The following is a 25,625-nucleotide window of genomic DNA, read 5'->3' as shown; positions in this document are numbered from 1 at the left end:
CGGAGACAGGGTCTCACTATGTAGCCCTGGTTGGCATCTAGTTCCCAGAGATCCACCTGCCTCGGCCTCCTGAGTGCTGGGATTGGAGGCGTGCGCCACCCATTCTCAGCTGCTTATCCTTGGTTTATCGAGGAGGAAGTCGAGTGGAGACTCAAACTCAGCAATTTACTCAGGGTGGGTGATGGGCGACCTGTTGCACAGTCATACGTGGAGGGGCGGGTTAGCTGGGGGAGGCGCCAGCTGACAGGATGGGAGTGTAGGCAGGTGCTGGAGATCCACGGTTGACTCTAGCCTAATGCTGTAGGGAATCCTCAAACCCTTCAGAGCCTCAGTTTCTTTGTCTTTAGGATGGAGGTGAGAATACTTACAGCTCACGAGGATAAAGCAAAATAGTGAAAGAATGTTTCTACATAAAGGAGGAGGAAGACCCAGAACAGGATGTGGTGGGTGGGTGGCTACTTGAGGAACAAGGGCACTTAGCCCCTGACAGGTTTGCTGAGGTGACTACTGGTGGCTGCCACACCACAGGGACTCCACTATGTCCAGTAGCTATGAGCAATTCTGAGTTCAAGTTTGCCCTCGTACCCATTGCGAGAGGCAGCAGCAGGCCGCATCCCAGGAAAGGCACGAGGCAGCGCTGGGTTCCCATGCTGTCTACCCCGGCGAGCAGCCTGAGTGCCAGTGTGCCTGTGCCGTCATTATCATTCCTTCTGTGTTTTTTTTCTCCAGGGTTATTTATTTTTCTGAGGGGAAGGAATGTGGGGGAATTTACCACAGGGCTGGCCTTCATTTATTTTTTTTTTTTCGGCTGCACAGCAGCCTCTTCTATATGAAGGAAGCGGCAGAGAGACAGATGGCAGAGTGGAGGAGGCAGAGGGTCCTGGCTGACTGTGGGACTGTGCTGTGTGCGTTATATAACCACCCAGAGGCTCAAGGCCGAGCCCACAGTGCATGTAGCCCAGGGCAGAACCTCCAAGTTCCTGGGCTCCGGTGAAATGATACCTGGCTCACTGCATGCACACTGGACTCCAGGCAAGCCTGCTGTCATTTTGCTTCGTCAAAGTCTTCTTCTCTCCATTTTGCTTTGGGGCGTGGGGGTGGATGGGGCCAGACTGCCTTTAGTCTTATAGTCTCTGAAAACTGTCCCTGTTGCTTGGAGCATCCCCTCATCGTGTCTTACAAAAACCGAAGGCAAATGCTGTCCTCTCCCAGGGAGCCTTTGGCTTGCTCTATCCCGATTGCTCGCTCTCCCAGGCTCTGTGTTCTCCTGGCACTCCATGGAATCTTCTTGGGTTTGACACAGAGACTTGGGGTTTCATCTCCCATTCCACCCACAGGCTTGCTGTTCTTTTTTCAGGCTCCCCTCACCCACTAAGAATCACTCTCCAGTCTAGAATCCAGATGAATCTGGAATTTGACTCCAGGGCTGAGTGATGGAGCAGGTGTGAAGACACAGAAACCTTGGCTTGTGGGGATGCTGATTCTTGGGTCCACACTGGCCGAGTCCCGCTACCCATAGTTCTGCCTGGGCTGAGGCGCTTAGAGATGCTAAAGGGGAAAGGCCTCAGCTTTGTGTGGTGCCCAGAGTGCAGCAGGCCCTGACGAGCGCATGAAGGAAGTTCTCTTTCCCATGCTGGCTCGCCGCCGTTTGTGTCTCTGGACCTTTGTGTCTCCAGGGTTAAGCATCTGGTCTGTCTTGTGCTCCTGACTCTTCCAAGAGACCTCATAGCCTGCAGGCCAGCCTTGCTTCTCTTGTAGGTTCTTGTCACCCGAGGCCTGAACTTGCCTGTCTCTGCTTACCATTTTGGGTTTTGTATTTCTTTTTTCCCTGTCAGATAGGGTCTCAGCTGTGTCACCCTGGCTAGCCTGGGAGATGTGACTTTCTTAGCATCCATAGGGGAGGATTAAAGGTGCATGCTACCATGCCTGCCCTGTTTTGTTTCTGTTTTAAAATGTATAAATTTGGATTTTATACGTGTAGGTGCTTTGCCTGCATGTATGCTTGTGCACCATATCTGTACAGTGCCCAGGGAGGTTTGGACAGAGTTTTGGAGCTTCTGAAATTAGAGCTATTGATGATTGTGAGCCACGATCAGTAAGCTGTGGACCTCTGAGACACCTCTCCAGCCCCTGATTTCTGTTTGTTATTGATGTTGTTGCTTCCTAATAATTGGTCAATTTTTTAACACAAGGGCTTACTTTGTAGCCTTGACCGACCTGAAACTCATAGAGATCTGGCCGCTTCTGCCTCCCCAGTGCTGGGATCACAGGCTTGTGCCACCAGGCTGGCTGGGGTTTTGTTGTTGTTTTGTTTTAGACAGAGTCTTATGTAGCCCAGCAGGCCTCAGACTTGTTGTATGGCCAAACACTGAACATGTTATCCTCCTGCCTCTACCTCTGATGCTGAGATTAAGGCTTGTGACTCTTTCACATAAGGCTAGGGAATGACTACATGGCCTTTGTGCAAGCCGGACAAGTGCTCCATACTGATCTGTGTCCCCAGCCCTCTGGCTACCATTTCTAATATTCTGAAACCCACCCGTTATACATTAGTGATTTAGCCGATAGAACAGGCAAGAGGGATGCTATGGCAGCCAGGTCCTGCTGGGACCTCCCAGCAAGCCCGGGTCAGCCAGCAGTGTTTTTTACCTGCAGGGATAGCTGCCAGCAGAGCTGAGTCTGTCTTCACTCTTCTATCTGTGCCTGTCTGATGCCCTTTTGACCGAGAGGGTGGGGGATGACCAGGAGTTCTGGAAGAGCCCACATCTGATGCCTGCTGCATCCTGTGAGTCCTGTGCCCCCAGCTGTGAGACCACTGGGCCTGGTTGAGCAGAGAACGCTACTGAGCTTGGAAGTTAGGGAGGACTGAACAGTGCTTCCTGGATGAAACAGCAGCTGATTCCGGGGTGTATGTGAGTACTCTTTGCAGGTGGAGCTTGGCTGGGGGAAGCAGTGCAGGCTTGGGAATCAGCTTTGCTGCTCAGCATGTAGCCTGCTCTGGTCCCTTGCCAACCCTGAGACCTGGGATGGGTTAGCTAGTCTTCAATACCCCTTCCTCCTCATTTCGAAACTGGCCACCAGAAGCCATCCTTTGTGAACTGCTGGGAGGACTGGAAGGAAGACTTGAGCCATTGTTTGCGGCATCTGGAGCTCAATCGGCAAAAAGTGGCAGTTGTCACCCTCAGTGAGAATGTGGGCAGGGCGGGATGCAGGGGTGGAGCATGTGTGCCCTGCCCTCAGGCTCCTTCAGTCTGTGGGGGACAGAAGACCCAGACCCTGGATGCCGTGAAACAAGCACTGGGAGGGACACCCTGAGTGATCCGCTGCTCCCGCTAGCCATGTAACTTGTTCCAAGCACTTCTGCAAGGCCTGTCTTCTCTGAGGTAGAGGTGAGGTCAGTGCTAGCCTCCGGGCTGATGTGTTGAGAGTGAAGCAAGGCCCTGTCATAGTTCCGGGCAGACAGCGTTAGCTCTCCCTGAAGTGAGACTTCTCCACTAGTGATGACTAGTTTAAAACACGGACAGGCAGGGGAGGCTTTTGGAAGGGGCCAATCGCATTCAAATTGGGTGAGAGGCTGGGGATGTGGGGCACGTAGCAAAGGCAGAAAGTGGAAGGCTTCAAGTGGAGAGGTTTGTGACCCTGTTTCCAGGCAGGGACTCAAGGGCAGGGGTGGGAACTGGGAGCCACTGTGCCCTCAGCCATTGCCAAGGACACAGAAAAAAGAGAGTACTTGTTCTCTCAAGCAAGCTTTGCTGTCAAGGACCCCTGAATGACGGGATGAGAGGACCCTTCTGGCTCTGCCATGGCTTGGGGTTCTGAGCAGGAGAGAAGCATGGGGCTGGGAGGGAGGACAAGCGAATCTGGTGAAGCTGGCTGCGTGGGGTAGGTTGATTGGCGGGGGAGAGACTGGGGGTGGAGAGGCCATTTAAAAGGCGGTTGCAGAATCGTTTTCCTGATAAAGAGCTGGGCTGAGTCATCTTCTGTGGAGGAGAGAAGTCATATCTAGCTCCTCCGGGTACTGTCAAGGTGGGATTTTTCTTCTCTGTATCAGCCAGAAGCTTGGCTGCCTGTCCTAGAGGCTTTGGGAGCAGAGGCCAGCGGCAGAGCATCCTGGGGAAGCTGGGCTGCAGGGAGGACCCAGTCAGAGTGAGTAAGCTGAGCACTCAGAGGGGCCTTTGGGGTTGGGACGTGACTCAGGGCATGTGGCATCCCCTGCCTGGCCTGTTTTTCCTCCCAGTGCCAGGAGGCAGATGGGGACTTCTGCCAGCCTGTTAGTAGCAAGGCTAGAGCTGGCCCTAGGGATCTCCACTCCTGTCCCCTTAGCTGGCAGCCCTCCTCTCCCAAGTGTGGGTCGTTCCAGAGGGAGATGTGTCGGTCTGGTCTGTATCCACTGTCAGAAGGCATTCCCCATGCTTCTGCCATGGATGCATCCTTCGGGGTCTGTGTCACTTCCCTCTGTGCGGGGAGGATGTGAGGCTGGGCTGGCAAAGGGGCTAGGTTATTACTCAGACCTCCTCATCTTCCTGCCCCAGTCAAGCCAGAGGTTGTATTGTGGCTGGGACATTGGGTCCTTCTTGCCCCCCCCGGGGGGGCAGTTTATCCAGCCTGTTTACCCGTCCTGTTGCCAAGGCTCCCAGGCTGCTACAATGGGCTGCCTCACGCCAACCTCTCTTCCCACCTCTGGCTCCCATCCTACCCACTGGCCTTGCCTGGACACTCCCCTTGACGGCAGTCGTGTGGAGAAACATTTCCTTGAATTCTCAGTGCCCTGACCTTCTGCTCTGGCCTTTCTTCCCCTGCCCCAAATCCCTTCCTTTGGTTCAGACAGGCAAAGTGATAGGCAGATTTGGGGGGCTGCCTACAGGAGGTGATAAAGACCAGGGGCTGGGGAGAGGCTTGTTCCTGCTAGAGCAGAAGCCGAGCTAGGAGTTTACTGACTCTTAGCCTTATGACTTTCCTACTCCAGCACGTTTCATAGCCTATCATTCATTTCTATCTTAGTGAGAGTAAGTTCATCGGCTTCTTCTGAAAGGGAGCAGTGATCGGAAGCAGCTGAGGGGTACTGATAGGCTGGGGAGACGGGGATCTGCAGACTCCTCCAGGAACCTTGAAGCTTCCTTAATGCCCTTCCCACTGAAGCTCTGAGCTAGAGAGCCAGTCAGACTTCCTGATTCTGAATCGCAGCCCTTCCACTTAAAGTTGTTTGACACCGCTGGGTGGGCACCTCTGAGCCTGGCTGTCACCTACACAATGGGAGTGGCAACAGTGTTATCTTTTGGGGTGGCTGCCTTACAGATGAACACAGCAATGAGCGTGGAGCACTGACGTAGGTCATGCGAGGCCTGTGTCATGGCATCCCCACCTCCCTAAGGCAATGCTCTGCCTTTGAGCCTTTCTCTGGCTCTACCCCGTCTCACCTGACTCCAGGTAGCTCCTCTCTTCCTTTACCCTCCAGCCTTCTTCTACTTGAAGGCCTGGCTGTATTCAGGGCTGCTGTCCAGAGATCTATATAGGCCTTCAGAGACCTAGGCTAGAAGAAAGGGTATCATGGCCTGTGCCACAGCTACAGTAGGGGCTGCCTGTCTCTGTGACTGGGGTTTACCTCTGATCTCTCTAAAAGCAAGAAGCAAAATCTTACACAAGTTTGCCATTGCCAGGGATGACATTGCTCTGGGTGACTTTAGTTGGTATGTAGCTTATAACAAGGAACTCCAGGGTTCCTTTGGTTGGTCAAATCCTGCCCTACCCCATCCCATGTTTGTGCAGAGTGACGAAAACTTTCCAGGCTTGTTGGCTGGGTTGGCCCCAAACCTCCCATCAAATTCCTTTTTTGTGTCACTGTGGCTGGCCTTGGGGGCAGAGCTCCGCTAGGAGGGGGGCTCATTCCCCTCTGGCCCCTTCTGTCATTTCTCTCAGAGCTTAGGGGCAGCTCCAAACTCACAGGAGGGGAGGGCCATTCAGGGCAGGCCAAGCTCTGATGAGCCTGGCTGGAAGTCAGCAGCCTCCTGAGTCACCCACTCTTTGTGATCCTTTCTTTTCCTGAGCCCCCCAAGCTAGCTTCTCTCCAAGGACCTTTCACACTGATGTTGGAAGACGGGACTGGGGAGGGTTGTGGGGGACACAGGCCTGGTCCTGAAGCAGCAAAGGAAGAAGGGAGCGGCAATGTTCAGGGACACGGAGCGGCCTTGATGTTCAAACACCGGATCACTGTCTATCTGCTTTCCACCGTAGGATTCTGCAGCTAGGACATGGTGCTCCACAGTGACAAGGGCCCATAAAGGTAGCTCTGTAATGTTGGACAGCTCACCTCACTAGTCTGGTCTTTGGGTTTTCTCATCAACACAAAGCACACAATAGCAGTTTGTGTCTTATAGGGTTGCTGTGGGAATCCAGCCGTACATGTAGTGTGTGCCTAATCAGTGTTCGCTGCAACTGCTGTGTGTCGTAAGCAACATTGGTGGGTTCTTTATCCTGAGTCATGTGGGATGTGTTCGCATCTGTGAATCTCTGCAGGGTCTATCAGGCCGCGAAGTAAAGCTGTACACTGGTGTGGTGATGGTAATGGTGGTGGTGATGATGATGGTATGGTGTGGTGATGGTGGTGGTGGTTGTGTGGTGTGGTGGTGGTGCTGGTGGTAGTAGTGGTGGTGGCGGTGGTGGTGCTGGTGCTGGTGGTAGTGGTGGTGCACAGAAACACGCCCAAATGTGAAAGCCATTGAAGGCATTTATGGTTGAGAGGCCTGTATCAGTGGGAGGCACACCACGGAGTCATGAGCCCATGTCAACTGAGTATATAAACACGTTTTGCACACACAAGGGTATAGCTTTAGGGATACAAGGGTTGTATGGAGAACTGTGCTGTGTGACAGCCACCTCTGAGTTGCTGAGACTCTGTGGTGCTTCTCCGTAACTCCAGAGTCTCCTGACGTGTGTCCTTCAGGACCCTGGTCTATGCAACAAATGTGCTTTGCTGGAAAAAGATCAGATACTGTCTGTCCCCACGAGCCAAGTGGGGTCACAGTGGCCAGCTCTTCCTGGGGTAGTATGAGCCGTCTTTGCCCTGGACTTGATGATGACAGACCCCTTGTTCTTGTGGGTGGTCCCCAAATGCTTCTCAGCAAAGGAGCCCCTGACTCTGGGAGGAGGTAAGAGCTTGCCAAGATCATAGGGATAGCCCAGCCAAAGGACTTGGCTTTGGGCCAGGGGACCTGTTTCCAAACAGAGCAGAGGAAGCAGACACTGGATGGTCCACACATCCCTTAAGATGTCCCCGTGTGTGGAAACCTCATCTTCGGCTGTCCCAGGGGAATGGTCTGGCTAAACCCTTCATGTTTTACAGAGTGGGTAACTGGGGAGGAAGAGGAATACCACAGCGGGGGCAGGCTCTGTGCTGTCATTGTGGCATGATGGCGGAGCTACAGGTGTGGTGAATGGACAGGAGGATGGAACCAGAAAGCCATGAAGCATGAATTGGACCTGGCCTCCTTGGACTTCTCCGCTAACTCCAGCATAGCAGGGAGGGGGTCTTTGCCCTGGGATACTCTCTGGATCTCAGTTTCCCCGTCTATAAAATGGGATAGTGGTGAATTACCTGTCTCCTCTATCTAGGCCCTTCCACCTCTCAAGAGTCCATGAACTCCAAGCCAGGATGGCAAGATGCCTAGAAAGACTGTCCCTGGAGACCCATCAGCCTGTCAGGGCCAGGGCTAATTAGGATGCGTTAGGAGAGAGGGCAGGGTCAGATTCCTCAAGAGCTAATTAGCTTCCCACAGTCGGGAAGGAGTTTTCTCAGCCACCGGGTAAGCTATGACCCAGGTCCTAGGCTGATCCCCCCAGCTGCCTGTGACTCAGCTGTCCAGGCAGCTTGGTTTATTCATTGTTCAACAGTGTTGAGTACCAAGTGCATGCCAGCTGGGCACTGTGGACAGAAAGAGAAACGATGACCTCGCTTAATAGGGGTCCAACCTGTGACCTCTGTCTTTGCCATTTCCCACTGCCTCTTCCCCCAGAAGGACCTTGAACATCGTCTTTGCCACCTGTAGCTGTGTGGGCGCACATCTGTCAGGAATCTCTGAACTTTCTCAGAGAAGTTCTCCTCTGCAGTCCAGGCACACAGTGGCTGTCACCCAGTACACTTGGGAGAGCAAGATAAATGAACACAGTGGGTCAGTGTGACCGCCACTGACATTTCACTTATGTTAGAATATATGGACTTTTAAATCATTTTCTTTATAAAAATGAGGGAAGCTTGTGGAAGGATATAGAAGAAACTGGCAGAATGGATTCTTGATTTGATGTGGTATAATCAGGGGTGGGGACACTGCCATGGTTACTTTTTTATTTGAATGTGTTAACCTTTCTCTGTCTAGAAACCTACACAGAGAGAGGTTTCTCTGTGTAGCCCTGGCTGTCCTGGAACTCACTACATAGACCGGGCTACCCTAGGTCAGAAATCTACCTGCCTCAGCCTCCCAAGTGCTGGGATTAAAGGCGTGCGTCACCATGCCTAGCCTGTTAACCTATTTTTTAAAAAGAAGTCTTAGGGGCAGGTGAGATGCTTCAACAGGTAGAGGCATTTTACTGTGCAAGCCTGGAGTTTGGGCCTCAGAACCCACGTAAAAGTCGAAGAGACCCAACTCCACTTACTATCTTCTGCCTCCACACGTGCAAAGTGGTACAGGATTCCCCACAATGATAAAATGCCTTAAAAAAATAAATCTTTGTAGCATCTTCCTATAAAACATCAAGCAAATGGCCCTACTCTGAATTTGAGAGTGTAAAAGACCCCCCAGAAAGGCATATGGAAAGTATTTTGGGGTTGCTTTGCACATTTGGGACTCTTTAGACCAAACACTGTTCTCGGGGTTGGAGTCAGAGAGGAAAACGTATCAAGCGAGGCCCTCAGAGCTGTGTTTGAGGGGAGAAGATGAATCAGGAGATGTGCAAACACTTGAATTTCAAGAGCAGTTGAGTGCCAGGGAGGAAAAGCAGAGATAAGATCCGAGACAGCAAGGCCCCTCCAGGGAGGGCGCACTGTCAGGGAAAAGGATGTTCCCTGTGCTTGAGGCGTGGAAGGCGCCTTACTTGGCCCTGTCTTTCTTCCACTTCCTCTTCTCTAGTGTAGAAGGGAGGCAGAGATGATGAGAAACATTCTCAAGGGGTGAGAGTGGCTGGTGGTCAGGGGGACCATGGGAGATGTAGTTAGTGGGGTGACTCAGTTTGGAGAAGCACTGTCTTGGCAACCTTCCTGGGCCGTCCAGTGGAATGGGCAGGCCGTCCTGAACATCTGAGCAGCTTCATCCTTGACTCCTCATGACAGCTGATTCTGGGAAACCGGGCAAAGGTCATATTTCAAAGAAATGGTCAGCTGTAGGAGGGCTTGGTGGTGACTGTCTGTACGCCCATTTGCTAACTAGGCCTGTGTACTCTCTGCAGCCTTAGGCCGGAGCACTAGCTTCACTGAAAAGGATCTGAAGGAGGCCAAGGCGTGGAGCCAGCAGATTGCAGCCCAGCTGACCACCCCTCCCAGCTCCAACTCCCGAGGGGTCCAGCTCTTCAACAGGCGCCGGCAGAGGGTGAACGAGTTCACCTTGGAGAGCCGTGGCAAGAAGCCACCAAAGCATAGTCAAGAGGCCCTCCCAGCAGGGCATCCTTCGAACCCCACAGGCCATGCCCCAGGGCTCAGTCTGAGACCTCCATCTCCACCCAAGCCAGGCTCTCCAAAGCATCCCAGCCCCCGAAGCCCCAGCAGAGGTGTCCCTGGCCACATCATGGAAGGCTACTCAGAGGAAGCCAGCCTCCTGCGGCATCTGGAGAAGGTTGCCAGCGAGGAAGAAGAAGTACCACTGGTGGTTTATTTAAAGGAGAATGCAGCCCTGCTAACCGCTAATGGGCTCCACCTGTCCCAGAGCCGGGAGGCCGAACAGTCCTCACCAAACCCTCCAACAACAGAGGCACACAGTCCAGCTGCAGACATCAACCAGAACCTCTCCTCGCCCAATGCTACACTCACCACACCAGCGTCCAACAGCCACCACAACCAGCCCACCACCGATGTGAATCAGAATCCCCCAGCCGCTGTCACCCCTGTCCAACAGAATTCATCTGAGGCCCAGTATCCCACAAATGGCACACCCGATTCCAAGCCCAGCACTCCATGTGCTGATGGGCAGCCCCAGGGGCCAGCAGGGGAGGTGAGATCCAGCATTCTGCTGATTGATAAGGTGTCAGCTCCATCCCCTGCCACCAGCACCTTCTCTAGAGAGGTCACTCCCCTCTCCAGCTCTGGGCCACCAGCAGCAGATCTCATGTCCAGCTCCCTGCTCGTTGACGTGCAGCCTAGCAACCCAGTGGCGTCAGCAGAGCAAGAGATGTCCAGCCGTGCAGCTGTCACCACGCCCACCAAGGTGTACAGTGAAGTGCATCTCACGCTAGCCAAGCCCGCATCGGTGGTCAACAGGACAGCCCGGCCTTTTGGGATCCAGTCACCAGGGAGTACCAGCCAGGTGGAACACAGCCCCATGATGGGAAGGCGACATTTTGGAGAGAAGGCCTGGGCTCCCCCGACTACCTCCATGGTGGACAGAAGTCCCCAGCCTCAAAGGCACATGATGTCCCGCAGCCCAATGGTAGAAAGGAGGCTGGTTGGGCAGCGAAGCCCAGTCCTGGAGAGACGCCCTTTAGGAAGCTTCACCCCACCCCCCACCTATGCCGAGACTTTGTCAACAGCCCCAGTGGCTTCCCGGGTTAGGTCTCCTCCTTCTTATTCTACTCTGTACCCCAGCTCTGACCCCAAGCCACCTCATCTGAAGAGCCAGGTAGCCCCTGCCAACAAGACAGGCATTTTGGAAGAGTCTATGGCCCGCCGAGGCAGCCGGAAATCAATGTTCACTTTCGTGGAGAAGCCCAAGGTGACCCCGAATCCAGACTTGCTGGACCTAGTGCAGACAGCTGATGAGAAGCGGAGGCAGAGAGACCATGGGGAGGTGGGCATGGAAGATGAGCCCTTTGCCCTGGGAGCTGAGGCCTCCAATTTCCAGCAGGAACCAATAGCTCGGGACAGGGCCAGCCCTGCAGCCGCTGAGGAGACTGTCCCTGAGTGGGCCTCCTGCCTCAAGTCACCCCGTATTAAGGCTAAGCCGAAGCCCACACCCAACCAGAACCTCTCAGAGGCCTCAGGGAAGGGAGCTGAGCTCTATGCCCGCCGCCAGTCGCGGATGGAGAAATACGTCATAGAGTCTGCAGGCCACACTGAATTGGCCCGCTGCCCCTCACCTACTATGTCCCTGCCGTCATCCTGGAAGTATTCTACTAATGCCCCTGGGGGCTTCCGAGTGGCATCCCTAAGCCCAGCGCGGACTCCGCCTGCCTCTCTCTACCACGGCTATCTGCCGGAGAATGGGGTCCTGCGCCCAGAACCTACCAAGCAGCAGCCATACCAGATGAGGCCTTCACTCTACGCTCTGTCTCCCGTCAAGGAACCTCCCAAGACCTCATCCCGCTCCACCTCACCACGCACTCCGTCCCGCACTGTCTCACCTCGTGCCGCCTCTCCAGCCAAGCCTAGCTCCCTGGACCTGGTGCCCAACCTGCCTAGGGCAGGCCTGCCACCATCTCCTGCTCTGCCTCGGGCTTCCCGCTCCTCCCCAGGCCTCTACACTGTCCCTGTCCAGGACAGCCTCCAGCCCACTGCTGTGAGCCCCACCTACAGCAGTGACATCTCGCCCGTGTCTCCCTCCAGGGCCTGGTCTCCCCGAGCCAAGCAGGCCCCCAGGCCTTCCTTCTCCACCCGGAATGCCGGAATCGAGGCCCAGGTGTGGAAGCCTTCTTTCTGCTTCAAGTAACGCATCCCAGTGCCTGTCTTGCCTCCTTCTCGGAGGGTCAGAGAGAAGATGTGGCAGGATGTGGTTCGGGGCTTAGCGAGAAGATAGGCACCCATGGATCAAGGTCTGGCTGTTGCCAACAGCTAGCTATGCAACCGTGGGTGGACCATCTCCTCTCTCCGAGCTGTAGACAAAGGGGTGTAGACTCCTTGTCTGGGTGGTGCGGAGGGTCATAGAATAAGACTACCCCGAGAGGGTCCTGTTAAACAGTCTTTCCCTGGCCTTGCAAGCTTCAGGGATGGACCCTGATGGCAGTGTCTTGCTGGCTGAAGGCCCAGAGGGCTCCTCGATGGGACTTCTGGAACAGACAGTGGCTTCTGGCTGTGCCTTACTCATAGGGCTCAGGCTCCTGGCATCTGGCTTCCTGCTTCTGGATTCTCACCTCCACAGGGTGTTTCTTCTCCTCTGCCTTCTGGACATTTCCTCTCCACTGCCTCAGAGAGCTTTGCCTGGCTCTGCCTCCTCTCCTGAGTCCTCTGCTGCCTGTGGACTTGAGCGTATCACTGTTTTCTGATGCTTGTCTTCCTGCTCTCTGAGACTCTGCAGCCTCCATGCCCTCTCCAGGACCTGACTCTACACAGGGAGGGAAACTTTTGGGCTCAGACCTCAGACCTGTTTCCAACTGCCTTGCCCTCACTGTTCTGGGGTGAGGGGACATCCCAGGGTATCCCTGAGAAGAATGTCCTTTAAAGGGGGCTATGCAGACATTAGGAGAGTGACCCTTGAGTCATATACTGACCTCAGCCAAGGTCTCCTTGACCAAAACAAGCCACCTCAGTGCAACAGCACAGGCCCAGGGAGACGCAATGGAAGAATGTTCTAGACTCATGTACCTTCCATTTGCTGGGTGACTTTGGCCAATTCACTTTTCCTTTCTGGACCTTAGTTTTCTCATGGACACAGGGTCTTCCAGTTGTGGTAATGGCTGAAGATTGAGAGACTAGGCTCGTGTAGTGGACTAAAGGCCTCAGAGGCAAGGGGACTGTCATACAGAAAAAAAGTAGAAAGGATGGGCTGTTGCTGAGGGACACAGGAGTTAGCTTTCGATGAGAGTGACCTGGTGAGGTACAGTGGAATGAGCTACTGCAGCAAGCCACAGTCAGAAGCCTGGACAGGGCGAGCTTAAGCTTGGGATCAGCTGGTGACAGCTGGACCAGGGCACGGTAGCTCAGAAGAGAGGGACAGGGTAGACCCTAGAGCTTTGAGGAAAAGATTGGGCTCAGACGAGAGTTCTGACTGGATGTTCACTTTGGGCCTCAGTTTCCCCATTCATACAGAGGGTGTCGAGTCAGGTAGCCTGAGATCACCATTCCCTGCCCCTCTTTGGATATGGTACAGCCCCTCCCTCCACCGAACTAGTCTTCGTTGGGGGTGGAGAATGCAGGCCCAAGAAGACATATTTAGATGGAATCTTCCCAAGACTTGGGGCTAGGACCACCCACTTCCTCTTTCCCAGCCCTATTTCTGGGATCCCAGAGAGGCAGGGGTGGTGGAGGCGGTGACCGTGCTGGGCTGAGTGCACTGGCTGAGTGCGCAGTTTTCCTGCGCTTTGGGCTTGTCTCCATGGGAACAGGGGTGCCTTGTCAAGGGAGCTCATCCAAGCGGGAGAGGGGGATGCATGTGGGAACTGCGAGTGAGCTTGGCTTCTTCAGGTCTCCCCAGAACAGAGTGAGCCCCTAGGAGACCCTGCTCTTTTGTACCTGGGGTGAGGGTGGAGGTGGCAGTGGAGAAGCCCGTCCTCCGTCCTGTAGCTCTTGCTGCTGGGCTGAGCTCTGCCACTTGGTTCTGTCTTCTGTTCTCAATACACTCTGTCTCAAATCTATCTGCCTTGCTTCTTTCTTCTGCGCTGTTGCTGCCACGGGCTGGGGCTCTCTGCCCTGATTGGGTCCTGGAAGTTAAGTGGAACCGCTCAGCTGTGTGTGTGTGTGTGTGTGTGTGTGTGCGCGCGCACGTGCGTGCGTGCGTGAGCGTGGGAGTGAGGTTGTGTCCCTGGGTGCTGTGTGCTACTGTGCCTGCTGTGTGTCTGCATCTGTTGGTGTCAGCCATGGGCTGTCTAGGAAAGGAGGGCGTTTTCCTCCCTTCACTTCTTTCCCGAGGCTAGCCCAAACTGTGTTGAGGATAGAGGAAAGACACTGCTCTACCCCCCCCCCTTTTTTTTTTTGATAGGGTCTGTAGCACTCATTAGATAATGGGACATGCCTGAGCCCCCTTGATTGGCTTTTGGCTCTGAGATTGGTCTCAGCCGCTAGTCCTTCCTGTCTCACCAGGGGCAGGAACCTCCCTTGAAGTTCTCCATAAACTTGTGGTATGTCTCCCATAGGTGACCTGGTTGCAAGCTACGACGTGTCACACACAGAGAACAGTTCTCAGGGACTCTGGCTTTTATATACACATAGAACCCTGACCCTGGGAATAAAGAGGGGAGGAGGCCTGGTGCTGAGCCTTGAGTTGCTCCCTAGAGGAGATTGGCTATCCTGGAAAAGCCTCCACAGGTCACTGTAGCGTTATATCCTCTCTGGCTCTTTTTTGTTTTGTTCTGTTTTTCGAGACAGGTTTTCTCTGTAGCTTTTGGTGCCTGTCCTGGAACTAGCTCTTGTAGACCAGGCTGGCCTTGAACTCCCAGAGATCCACCCACCTCTGCCTCCCAGAGTGCTGGGATTAAAGGCGTGCGCCACCACCGCCCGGCCTCTCTGGCTCTTCTTAACGGTGCCTTTTAGTAAAAGGACACAGAGGTTGGACTCTTCTAGCAACTGCTGCCGTGTGATTGGACAGTTTATACCATCTGCCTCTCGTTTCCTTTTGATTGGGAGGGACTGCATTCTCTACATTGGTTGAAAGGATGACTGGCAGATGGCTGACTGGGTGAACGCATGGATCTTGTGGGTGATTGATTATAGGCTTTGATTGGGATGAAGTCACTGACTGGACCTGATAGCTTGGGACTGGGATGAACGGATGATTGCTAGTGAACGTGGACTCAACCAAAAGCCCAGGCGAGCTACTTATTTCTGGAATAGGGGTCAACAGCTGGATAGTTTAAGGTGTGTGTGTTTAGCCTGGATTCCCAAGCCCTCTGCTTTCAATCCCCTTAACACTGTTTAAGCATGGTGTAGCCTTTGAAACACACACACAGACCACTGGGCTGTCATTTGCACCTCTGGGCTTCATTTTCATCACTAGCGAAATGAATGCGATAATATCAACGTCCTAATCGGTCTGACCTAACTGGAAGACGTGAGAGATGACAGTTGAGGAAGAAACACATAGATGGATAAGTACTCAGATAGATAGGAAATGCATTTGCCACCATAGCGGCGCAGTGCTTTTCACCGCAGATGCCTTCACCACCTGCTTTGCACAGAACCAGTCTCACTGCCCCCGTTGGCAAGAAGTGCAGACAGGGAAGAACGCTGTCCAGAGATGAGAGGCTTGACTTCCTTTTGTGTCTCTGCCCGCCAGCAGGAATTTACTCCTACTGGGCCCCCAAGAAAATAAAGTGAGGAGGTAACTGAAACATAAGGGCTGAAAGGATTCATGAGGTCCAATCTTAATAGCGGTAGTTATGTTTTTTGAGTAGATAAGACAACCGTATGGTTCAAAATTAAACATAGACTGTAGTCATTTAAAAAGACTTGTCCTCACCCCCTGTGGCTGTGTGCATCCCAGCCCCATTCCTTAGCCTGCTGTGTCTTTTCCATCTCTACTTACGGTAGTTTCTGTTTAGTAATTCCCTCTGAGGAACGTGCTAATGCACGCAATGTCCCTTCATATGAGCTGGTCTTTCCTCGCGACTTCCTGGACACCCCATTATAGAGAGGAGGAAGCTGAAGGCTAAAGGGCTGGATGATTGCTTGCCCATTCCCTTCCACCAAGTGAGGGAACCTGTGTCCAAAGCAAGGAGGGGCTGACCCCAGATAGCAAAGGCTTTTAAAACTTCGGCATTGAGTTGAACCACCTGTATTTTACTTCAGGCACTACCTGACTTTGTTGGGTACCTTTCCGATCTCCGAATGATGGACAACCATACTCGATCTTTTCCAAAACCCTGACTTGGAGGACCTGGCACTAAACCTTCCCCTCGCCCTCTCTGCTCTCTCCCCAGGACCGCCCCGAGAGCCTGCCCACGTCCCCGCCCTGGACGCCGGGCGCTTCCCGGCCCCCCAGCAGCCTGGACGGCTGGGTGAGCCCGGGGCCGTGGGAGCCGGGTCACCGGAGCAGCATGAGCAGCCCCCCGCCGCTGCCGCCGCCGCCACCAATGTCCCCCTCGTGGAGCGAGCGCTCGGTCTCCCCGCTGCGACCGGAGGCCGAAGCGCGGCCCCCGAGCCGCCAGCTGCAGGCGCTTCTGGCGCGCAACATCATCAACGCGGCCCGGCGCAAGAGCGCCTCCCCGCGGCCAGCGGCTGCCGAGCCCCTGCGGCCCTTTTCCCCGCCGCGGGGGGCGCCGCCGCGCATGCGCTCTCCTCAACCGGGTCGCCCCGCAGGCGCCTTCCGCGGAGCCGCCTTCGCCCCCATCCCGCGGAGCCCGCTGCCGATCGGGCCTCCGTCCTGTGCTAGTCCCCAGAGTCCTCAGGCCACGCCGTCCAGGCCTTTTCCCTACCGCCGCTCGCCCACAGACTCCGACGTGTCCCTCGACTCTGAGGACTCCGGGCTAAAGTCGCCTGGCATCCTCGGCTACAATATCTGTCCTCGAGGCTGGAATGGCAGCCTGAGGTTCAAGCGTGGTAGTCTCCCCACCGAGGCCTCCTGCACCACCTAAAGTTTCCCACCCTGGAAGGGCTGAGCCCAAAGAGGCACCAAGCTTGGGGAACCCCAGCACCGGGACCCCAAAGGGTCTGACCTCATTGGACAGCTCCAGAGAAGGGTCAGAGAAGGAGAGCTCTGGGCCTGGGGGCCAGGTAGCTAGTCACTCAAACTTGGGTTCTAACCCTTGGTTCTGCCATTCCTTTGTGTGACCCTGAGTGAGAGCCTCCTGTCTCTGACCCTCAGCTCTGGCCGCTGCAGTCTCCAGACATCTTCCCCTTCTATTCACACACTCATGCCTTGGAGAAGGCAGCCACGCCCCCCACCCTTGGGCCTGCAGCGTGCTCCTTCTTCACTCCGTTCTCCAGCAGCCTGGAGAAAAGTGTTGAAAAGAACCTAGGCCGTGACCCATTACCAGGCCCTGGCTTGACCACCGGCTCCTGGCACCAAGTTCTAGGCAAGAGCAACTGTTTTCCATCCCTTCTCAGACTAGCCCTATTTTTATCTGGTGACCTTTAGCGAGATCTCCCAGGCAAGCTCAAGGTGCCCTGCTGGGCCCCTCTGGGGAGAAGGAGCTGGAAGAGTCTCCCCAGGCTCTGCCCTGCTGCCTTTGTTGCCCCAGTGCAGGGTGTCCGGGGTCTCCCTATGGCCAGGGCAGAACAGTGTGTGAAGTGCTGGGTTCTCTGGGGCTATGGGTCTCAGGAGCCCCAGACCTCTGCCCTTCTGGGCCTGGTCATGGGAAATCTGGTGTTTTTCAAAGCTGAGGAGAGAAGAGAGCCTTACATGGCTGCCCCCCACCTGGCCTTACCTAATTGGAAAGAGGTCCTCCTTGCAGAATATGTAAGCCATGGCCAAGGTGCATAGAGGGGACTCCGGTATTGGGGAGGGTTCTCATCCTGAAATGCATCCCATAGTATTAGAAAGGGAGGTTGAGGGTGGAGGACCACGGAGTTTGAATTCAGAGACAATAAACCTGGGTGGGAAGTCAAGGGGCCATACCAGTATGGGCCTGTGTTTCTGGTCACCAAGTAAACGCCTCCTCCCTTCACTTTCAGGCCTCGGCCCAGAAGAGTGGGCACTGCTATATTCATTTTCTTCACATCTCACTCTGGCCTAACTTGTGCCTATACCCAAGTGGCCTTGAGGAGCTGGTCCCCTAAACTTCAGTGGCTCTGATTCCAGTCCCCAAGAATGACACTGGGAAGGATGTGGCTGAGCTTTGTGGTTTTCATCGTTGGCTGATGATACCTGTTGAGGTTCAAAATATCAGCTTCAGAATTCAGAACCTGGGGGTTCAGGTGCTGTAGTTCAATGAGGTGCAAATATACGTAGGTGAAACAAAACAGGAGGATGTTGTTAAAGGCAAGGGATGATGTGATTTGGAGTAATTAGTAGATTTACCCGCACATCAGGATGATCTAGAACTCCCTAGAGGAAGCTAGGGATCAGGGTGAAATAAAGTCAAAGTTGGGATGGAGTACATTGGGATATAGGAGAGGTTCGTAATGGCCATGGTTGGGAACCTGTCTCCACTGGGAAGATGAGAGTGTACTCAGCTCAGTCAATAAATGAATACATTTACCAAAGCTCCTATGTGCTGCAGCATCCTTTTTAGCTAAAAAGTCCCAGGCTAGGGATGCCTCCCAGAGAAGACACTATTAGACATCCAGCTGATGCATAGATCAGCTTCTACCTGCATTTCCTCAGACAACCAGCAGGAGGCAGCTTTGAGAAACTACAGTTCTGTTTCTGCTGTTCTGCCATGGTGACTGCCTTCTCCCTTATGGTCTCTAACACACTAGAGCTTGCCTGTATCCTGCCTCATGCCTCTTGTAGAATTCAGAGCAATAAATGCTTTCTGCATTCTTCTGCCTCCTGTGTCATTTTTGCCTTTCAGGAAGCCTTTTTCTTCTTCCCAAGCATATATCAGTCCACAGAATATCTGAGCCACATGGTCTTGGATTTTGGAAACCATAAGAACAGCTGGAAAAACCTGGGATTATAGGCATCCTTGAATTGAAGTCTAGATTCTGTCATTGATTAGCTAGGTGGATCTGAGTACACCTCCCCTTCCCCATGTCTCTGTTTCCCCATTTGAGTGAGGGGAGAGTTGATCTAAGTAGTGTCTCAGAGTGGTGCTGCTACAGAATGCTGCGGCCATAGTGGGCAGAGCCAACCTGGGGCAGGGTCCAGCGCTCTGCTACTACTACTTCTTCATTGAACTCAGGATTCCAGGTTGGGGACAAGAGTCTCCAGGGGAGGTTCCATGTGAGTTTAGGCAACTGTAGTGAGACCAGAGTCATCAGGGACCCAATTTCCATGGGCCAACCTTGGTTCAGAAAGAGTGATTTTGTTCCTACTTTTAGATGAGGCCATCCCTTAGCTCTACCTCTAGATTCAGGCCCAGCAGAGACTGGACCCAGAAACCCAAGGGGCAGAAAGCTGCATTTAGAGCAGAGCCCAGGGGCTGGAGAGATGGCTCAGTGGTTAAGAGCACTGGCTGCTCTTCCAGAGGTCCTGAGTTCGATGTCCAGCAACCACATGGTGGCTCACAACCATCTGTAATGAGATCTGGCACCCTCCTCTGGCATGCGGGCATACATGAAGGCAGAATGTTGTATACATAATAAATAAATATATCTTTTAAAAAAAAAGAGCAAAGCCCAGGATGCTGCCCTGCATGGGTGTCAGAAAGGCCACTGGGGCCATCTGCACTGATGGACTCAGGTGCTTGCCACCCTGTTGTGTGCCCACCCTTTCCTGGGATTGACTTGCGTGCCTTTCACAAGTTATAACTTCTGCTGGAACCTATCCTGAGAGCAGTCAGTATCTAACTGCCTGCTGTCCAGCACTCAGTACCTTAAGCTAATTCATCCTTGATGGAATGAGCTCACCATCCGACCTCACCCCCTCCTGTTCCTTCCTTCCCACACCTCGCATTTCCAGACCATCTCCAAGATGCGGGCGTTATTCAAGTGCCCCTCAATAACCTCTCCTCCTCCCCACTGCTTCTGTCTCCACCCTAAGTCAGTTACCCTCCATCTCTCTTTGGCTACCACACAATCTCCCTGCCTCTAGCCTGGCCCCTTTCAGCCCTGTATGTGTACAGCAGCTGTCGCTGGAAAATGTCAATTTGACCACCACCTTCTGCCAGCTTAATCTCCTAATCAGCCCTTTGCAACACAAGTTCCCTTTGGAAATCTGGCCTCTTCCCACCTGTCTGGCTTCAACTCCCAGCACCACCCTCAACTCCTATTTGCCAACCCCCCCACAGTCTTTGCAAGAGATCTGTCCTCCACCTGCAGGTCACCTCTGCCTGGTGGGCTCCCACAAATCCTGCATCCTCCAAGATCCAGTGCCAATGCGTCTTCCTCTGGGAGGACTTCCTAGGCTTCACACTGAGCTGGCACCATGTTCCCTGCTCCTTGAGCTCTTTCAGAGCAATGCTAGAGAGATGATAGCACAAAGGCTGCTTTACTGGTCAAGTCTGGGCTAGCTGAGCTCCTTGGAGATAGAGTCCGGGCATATTTATTTTTAGTCCACGGATAGAGACTCAGAGAATATGAGAAGATAGTAGGGAGGATGAGAAAGAGAAAGGGAGGGAAGGCAGGCAAGAGGGAAGAAAGGAGAGATGGGAAGAAGGAGGGAGAGGAGGAAGCGAGGGAGGGAGGGAGAAAGGAAAAGCCAAGAAAAAATATTGGGGAATTTGTTCACTTACTCCTCTGCCCATCCCTACTTCATTTATGCAGTGAACATTTGTTGAATTTCTATTAGGCATTACTCTAGATACTAGGGATGCAGCCGTTACCAAGCTCCAGTGAAGGCAGCCAATCCCCAGAGTTCGAATGTGACCGCGCCAGGGGGTGCAAGCCCTTCCTGTTTGCAAGGGCCTGCTGCCGGGACACCTGTCTTCCCCAGAGCCCAGTGCTTTTCGCATCTGGCCCCGGCTCCTGTTGCAGCCCGAAATAAGGCTGACCCACGGAGAAGGCGAGAGTGATTCTTGTCAGCTGAAGCCAGCACTGGCTGTAGGACACACCCTGCTCACTGACTGCTGACCAGGGAGACTGCATTAGACACTGACCACACAACTCCAGCTCCCCGACGGAGGTGTTAATCTTAAGGGTCTGACATTCCTTCCCACCTACTGTGGCCCCACCAGGTACAGGCATCATCCTCTCATCTTCCAGGGAGCTCTTGGGACCTAGGGAGAGTGGGCAGAGGAGATGAGGTAATTTTCAGGGCCTTGTAGGTGATCTGGGGGGTGGGTGGGCCTCACAGAAGTCCAGGGTCTGCATTAGGAGGAAGGGAATTATAGGCTCCAGGATCCTGGACATCCAATGGGAAGGCTGGGGTTAAAGATGAGGGGAGGTAGTGGTTTTGCTTGGTCTTCAGGATCATAGGCACTGCCTGCAGAGAGACAACTCCCTGACTGTAAATGGGGGACCCTGCTCAGATCCTGTGAATGTTTTTCTGGGGACAGATCTGAGAACTATGGTGTTCTAACTCAGATAAGTCATAGTTGGCGCTTGTCAATTATCTCGTGACCCTCAACCGTGTGCAGACATGCTCGGGTTTGTATTCAGTTTTAGAGGTCCATGGATAACCCTGAAACCAACCCATTCTTGTGGTTTAGTCTAATCCGTGCTGTTAAATTACAAAGGAGAAACTGAGGCACAGAGCTAGTGGATTACTTGTTTATTACTTGGTCATACATGCAGAGAAAGTCAAGGGAGCCTACTGGACTTAGCTCAGTGTCCAGGGTCCTGTTGTGTATGGGGACACAGATGGAGCACAGAAAGATCTGAGAGCCAAGGAGAGGGGTACACAGCGTCAGGAGGGGGTTGAGGGACTCAAGGCTGGGTTTCCTTTCCTGACCCGTGTTAGGGAAAGTGGGTTGGGAACTCACACAGGTTCTCTGGGGCTTGTATTTGTGAATCCGTTCCAAGATTCCTGGAAAGCAAGAGAGGGATGAAGGAAGAGTAAGAGACAAAATGCCAGGTAGGGACAGCTGAGGGCTGGGGACTTGAGGTGGTGCTTGGAACTGAGTTAGGACAGGTGAGCAGGGGCCAGATTTCTGAAAGGGGAATGTGTAAGGGGACTATAGAGGGGGAGCTGGTAATGAGGTGGTTATACTGGCATTTACCAAAGATAACTTCTGTTGCCATAGAAGTAGCTCAAAGATGTAGAGAGAGGGGAGGATGTGATGGTTTTGCCTATATTGTTGGGCTAGCCTCAGGACCAAGTATCAGTGTGTAGACTCCAGGGTAGCCCTGACTTAATTCATGATGCCCCAACCTCTTCTAGCCTCCAGTTAGAGCTCTTAGGTCATGATGACAACCGTGCCTGATGCCCTAATTTCCCCACCCCTGAAGCCCCAGGCCTGGGGACAGGGCCCTAGGGAGAAGCCCTTAAAGAGAGTGATTTCCTAGAACACTGGCCTCTGATTTGTGTGACCTTCTAAGCCCACAGTCTTCTCCTTCGTATACAGACCTCAAATGCCCTTCAACCCCTCTAGCCTTTGCTTGTGACTATGGTCAGCTCGGGGCTGGGGCTGGGCGAAAAGGACTAAGAGGAGGTTGCGGGGGGCAGAAAGGAGGCTTCCTGAGCCATTTGTGGGAGTTTCTCCCCCGCAGGATGATCCCCAAGGAACAGAAGGAGCCAGCGATGGCTGTCACAGGAGATCTTGCTGAGCCAGGTAAGGTAAACTCAGCCCTCTATGTTCCGCAGACTCCCCTTGACCTCAGGTTATGGCCATTCAGGCCTGCTGGTCTCAGGGCTGGCAAGCAAGTGAGGGTTCCACAGTAATCCCCTCTAGACGCCTCTCTGGAGTATGCCCTTGGGCTAGGATGCTTTCTGAGGCTTTTGTGGGAACTTACCCTTCTCCACAACAGCTGAGTAACCCCAACCACATCCTTGGTTCCAAGATCATCCTGTTCCCAACCCTCTCTGAGGCCAAACTGAGCTCCAAGGACTCCCTTTGGTTCCAGATTCAGCCCAACTGTGGGTCTCACTGAAGCCTAGAGACAGGACAGGTAGCCCAGTTCCATTTCATGTGTGTTGGGGCATGGGGAGACTGAAGGGAAGGTGGCTCAGCTGGCCTCAAACCATTTTACTAAGACGTGGATCAACTTTATGAATAAGTCACCTAAGATCCATGCTTGGCGATTTTACAAGGCCACTTTGAGAAGTCCCATTATAAGCGTGGAATTGATTAGAGCACTTCAAATAGTCTAAAAATTAGTTCACCTTAGTGGGGGGTTTCAAGCTTTTGTGTGACCTCAGTGGCTCTGTGTTGTTGATTAAAATCCAGACCCACAGCATCACCTCCTGGGACTATGTTTTGGTGCAGCTGGCGCTGGGCCCACACTGTTGTCTTTTGGACTAATGCCCAGATGACTGGCACGGACTTGGCAACAAAGACACTCTGATAAATGCTCCCGAGCTCCTTTGCTGCTCAGTCTTGGTCAGAGACTGACAGATTCAACACTTGTGTCGTGTGACTTACAATTTATTTTTAGAAATATATATTTTTTTGAGACAGGGTCCCATATATCTCAGGATGGTCTCAAACTTGCTCTATTGCTGACAATGACCTTTGAGAGTGCAATGTGGTAGGGGTGGGCAGGAGCAGGTAGATGAGTGGGTATGTGTATGTGTATGTGTATGTGTATGCGTGTGTGTATGTGTGTGTGTGTGTATACGTGTGCACACACATATGCACAAAAAAAGCCAGGAGAAGACGTTGGTTGTCCTGGTCTATCGTTTTCAACCTTATTCTTTGACCCAGGGTCTCCCACTGAGCCTGGAGCTAGGCTGACTAGCTAGCAGGCCTGCAGGACCCTTGGTCTCTGTCCTCTAGCAGTTCTGGGGTTTAAGGAGTACAGCTTCTCATACGGGTACTGGGATTTGAACTCAGAGCCTCATGTTTATACATGCTCTTACTCAATGAGCCATCTTTCCAGCCTCCAGTCTGGCTTTATGTGGCACTGGGAATCAAACTCAGAGTTTAGCACATTTAAGCAAACACTAACAACTGAACTGTAACCTCTGCTTTGTATGGCTTTATATGTGAGTTAGTCTTTTAACCTACCTTGTGTGTTCTTGTCTCTTTTTGTTGTCCCCCCCCCCCGCCCTTTTGGATGCTAAAGATCAAACTTAGGGCTTCATGTATGCTAGACAAGCATGCAGTGTAACATTAACTCACACTCCTAGACACATCCTCCATGACTTTGCGTGCTTGTATATGCAAACTGTGAAGTATTGATGCTTAAACTGGAGGAGTCATGCAGCTGAATTCTATGTCTCTTGTTCCTGTCATTAATTACAGACCCCCCAACTATCAACAAACGTAATGTATACCAGACATGATTATTGCTATGACATGTAATAGCTATCTTTTGTTGCTATAATGAGAACCAGTGACAAAGGCAGCTTGCAGAAGGAAGAGTTTGTTGGGACTTCCAGCTCCAGAGGGAGAATCCATAATGGATGGGAGGTACAGCAGCAGGCAGCGGGAGCAGGAAGCTGAGAGATCACATCTTCGACCACAAGCAAACAGAGAGAAAGCACAGGAAGTGGGGTGATGCTACAGTCTCTCACAGTCAGCCCTCAAGTGACACACTACTTCAGCAGACCCTGTTTCCTCAAGTTTTCATAGCCACCCTACACAGTGCCACCAACTAGGGATCAAGAATTTAAATAGTGAACATCAAACCATCACAGACACTCAAGCCATTTTCAAGTTAAAGCAGCCATTGAAAAGCAATAGCGATCACTGGGCAGTGGTGGCATACCTCGTTAATTCCAGCACTTGGGAGGCAGTACAGGCAGAATTCTGAGTTCAAGGCCAGCCTGGTCTACAGAGCAAGTTTCAAGGCAGCCAGGGCTACACAAGGAAACCCTGTCTCAACCCTACCCCTCAAAAAAAAAAAAAAGCAATAGCAATCAAAGCACTTATCATTATTTATCATTATTTCTGGATGCTATGGGATAGACACTGTGCTAGAAGCTTTTATGTATTAAGCTACTTGAGCATCACAACAGCCTGAAGTTGCATATTATCATTCCGGCTCTACAAAACAGAAGCAGGGCTCAGAGGGGCCAGGTGGTCCTGGTTGGTAGGTAGCAAAGCTGATATTTGACTGTTGGTCTCTCTGTCCCCAGATCTGCTACTTCTATTGTGCTTTTGTAAATAACACCTCCAGTTAAAATATCCAGACAAGTGGCCAGAGGAGTGCTCAGTTGGTTAAAAGCTCTGTCAGCTCTTCCAGAGGACTGGGGTTCAGTTCCCAGAATCCATTTGGGGGCTCACAACTGTTTATAACGCCAGTTCTAGGGCATCTGACACTCTCTTCCTACCTCTGTGGGTATTGTATGCATGTGGTGCAGACATACATTCAGGAAAAACACCAAAAAAAAAATAATTGTTTTTTTTTAACAATTCAAACAAAATAGCACATGAATGCATTTGAAAGTTCTTCATAATGAAACTACTTGAATAGACTAACCACTGTCAGCATCCTGGTGTGGATTCTTCTGTTCACCATTTTTATATGCACATGTACATGGACCATGTTCTCCAGGGTCTTTCTTTTTCCCTTAGCAGCAGACCACAGGTTTCTTTCCATCCTTGCATGATTTATCTTGCTGCGTCCCCTCTGCCAGCTTCCAAAGCACATCATTGTTCGCAATGTGTCATATTTATCCAACCAGTTCATCATGGTGGTCCCAAAGCTTGTCTTGGGTGAGATCCTTGAAAGAAGAGTCAGGGTGCTCTTGTGCACCGGAAGGACTGACTGAGGACACAGCTCGGCTGTAGTCTGACTCCTTCTTGACAGTGACAAGAGGGACAAGGGGGATGGTTCAGTGGGTGAAAAGTACTTCCATGCAAGAAGGGAGATCAGAGTCCCAATCCCTAGTATTCATGTACAATTCATTGAGCATGGCGGCAGGTTCCTGTAACCCTAGCATCAGGAGGCAGAGACAGGAGGGGCCATGCAGCAT

General features: G+C 52.6%; 2 protein-coding genes across 6 annotated transcripts in view; both read left to right on the top strand.

Moving 5' to 3' along the window:
• Synpo (synaptopodin) overlaps window positions 1-18,490 on the top strand; it is a 34,709-nt gene extending 16,219 nt beyond the window's left edge. For 2 of the 5 annotated variants that reach the window (XM_005356150.2, XM_026783497.1), the window contains exons 2-3: window positions 9,436-11,813; window positions 15,985-18,490. In XM_005356150.2, the coding sequence (XP_005356207.2) occupies window positions 9,436-11,813; window positions 15,985-16,638 (3,032 nt within the window). In that variant the 3' untranslated portion in view covers window positions 16,639-18,490. Of the gene's footprint in view, window positions 1-3,852; window positions 3,883-3,954; window positions 4,147-9,435; window positions 11,814-15,984 lie in introns of those variants that run through there. The other 3 variants (XM_026783496.1, XM_013349579.2, XR_001229112.1) reach the window with 3 other exon arrangements.
• Window positions 18,491-20,645: 2,155 nt separating this feature from the next.
• Window positions 20,646-25,625, top strand: part of Myoz3 (myozenin 3) — a 13,186-nt gene continuing 8,206 nt past the window's right edge. The window contains exons 1-2 of the mRNA XM_005356388.2: window positions 20,646-20,781; window positions 22,256-22,317. Coding sequence (XP_005356445.1) covers window positions 22,257-22,317 — 61 coding nt within the window. The 5' untranslated portion in view covers window positions 20,646-20,781; window position 22,256. The remainder of the gene's footprint in view (window positions 20,782-22,255; window positions 22,318-25,625) is intronic.

Source organism: Microtus ochrogaster, chromosome 18 (genome assembly GCF_000317375.1).
Source record: "Microtus ochrogaster isolate Prairie Vole_2 chromosome 18, MicOch1.0, whole genome shotgun sequence".
NCBI lineage: Eukaryota > Metazoa > Chordata > Mammalia > Rodentia > Cricetidae > Microtus > Microtus ochrogaster.
Note: the sequence above shows the minus strand (reverse complement) of the source record. Positions and strands in the feature narration are given on the sequence as shown.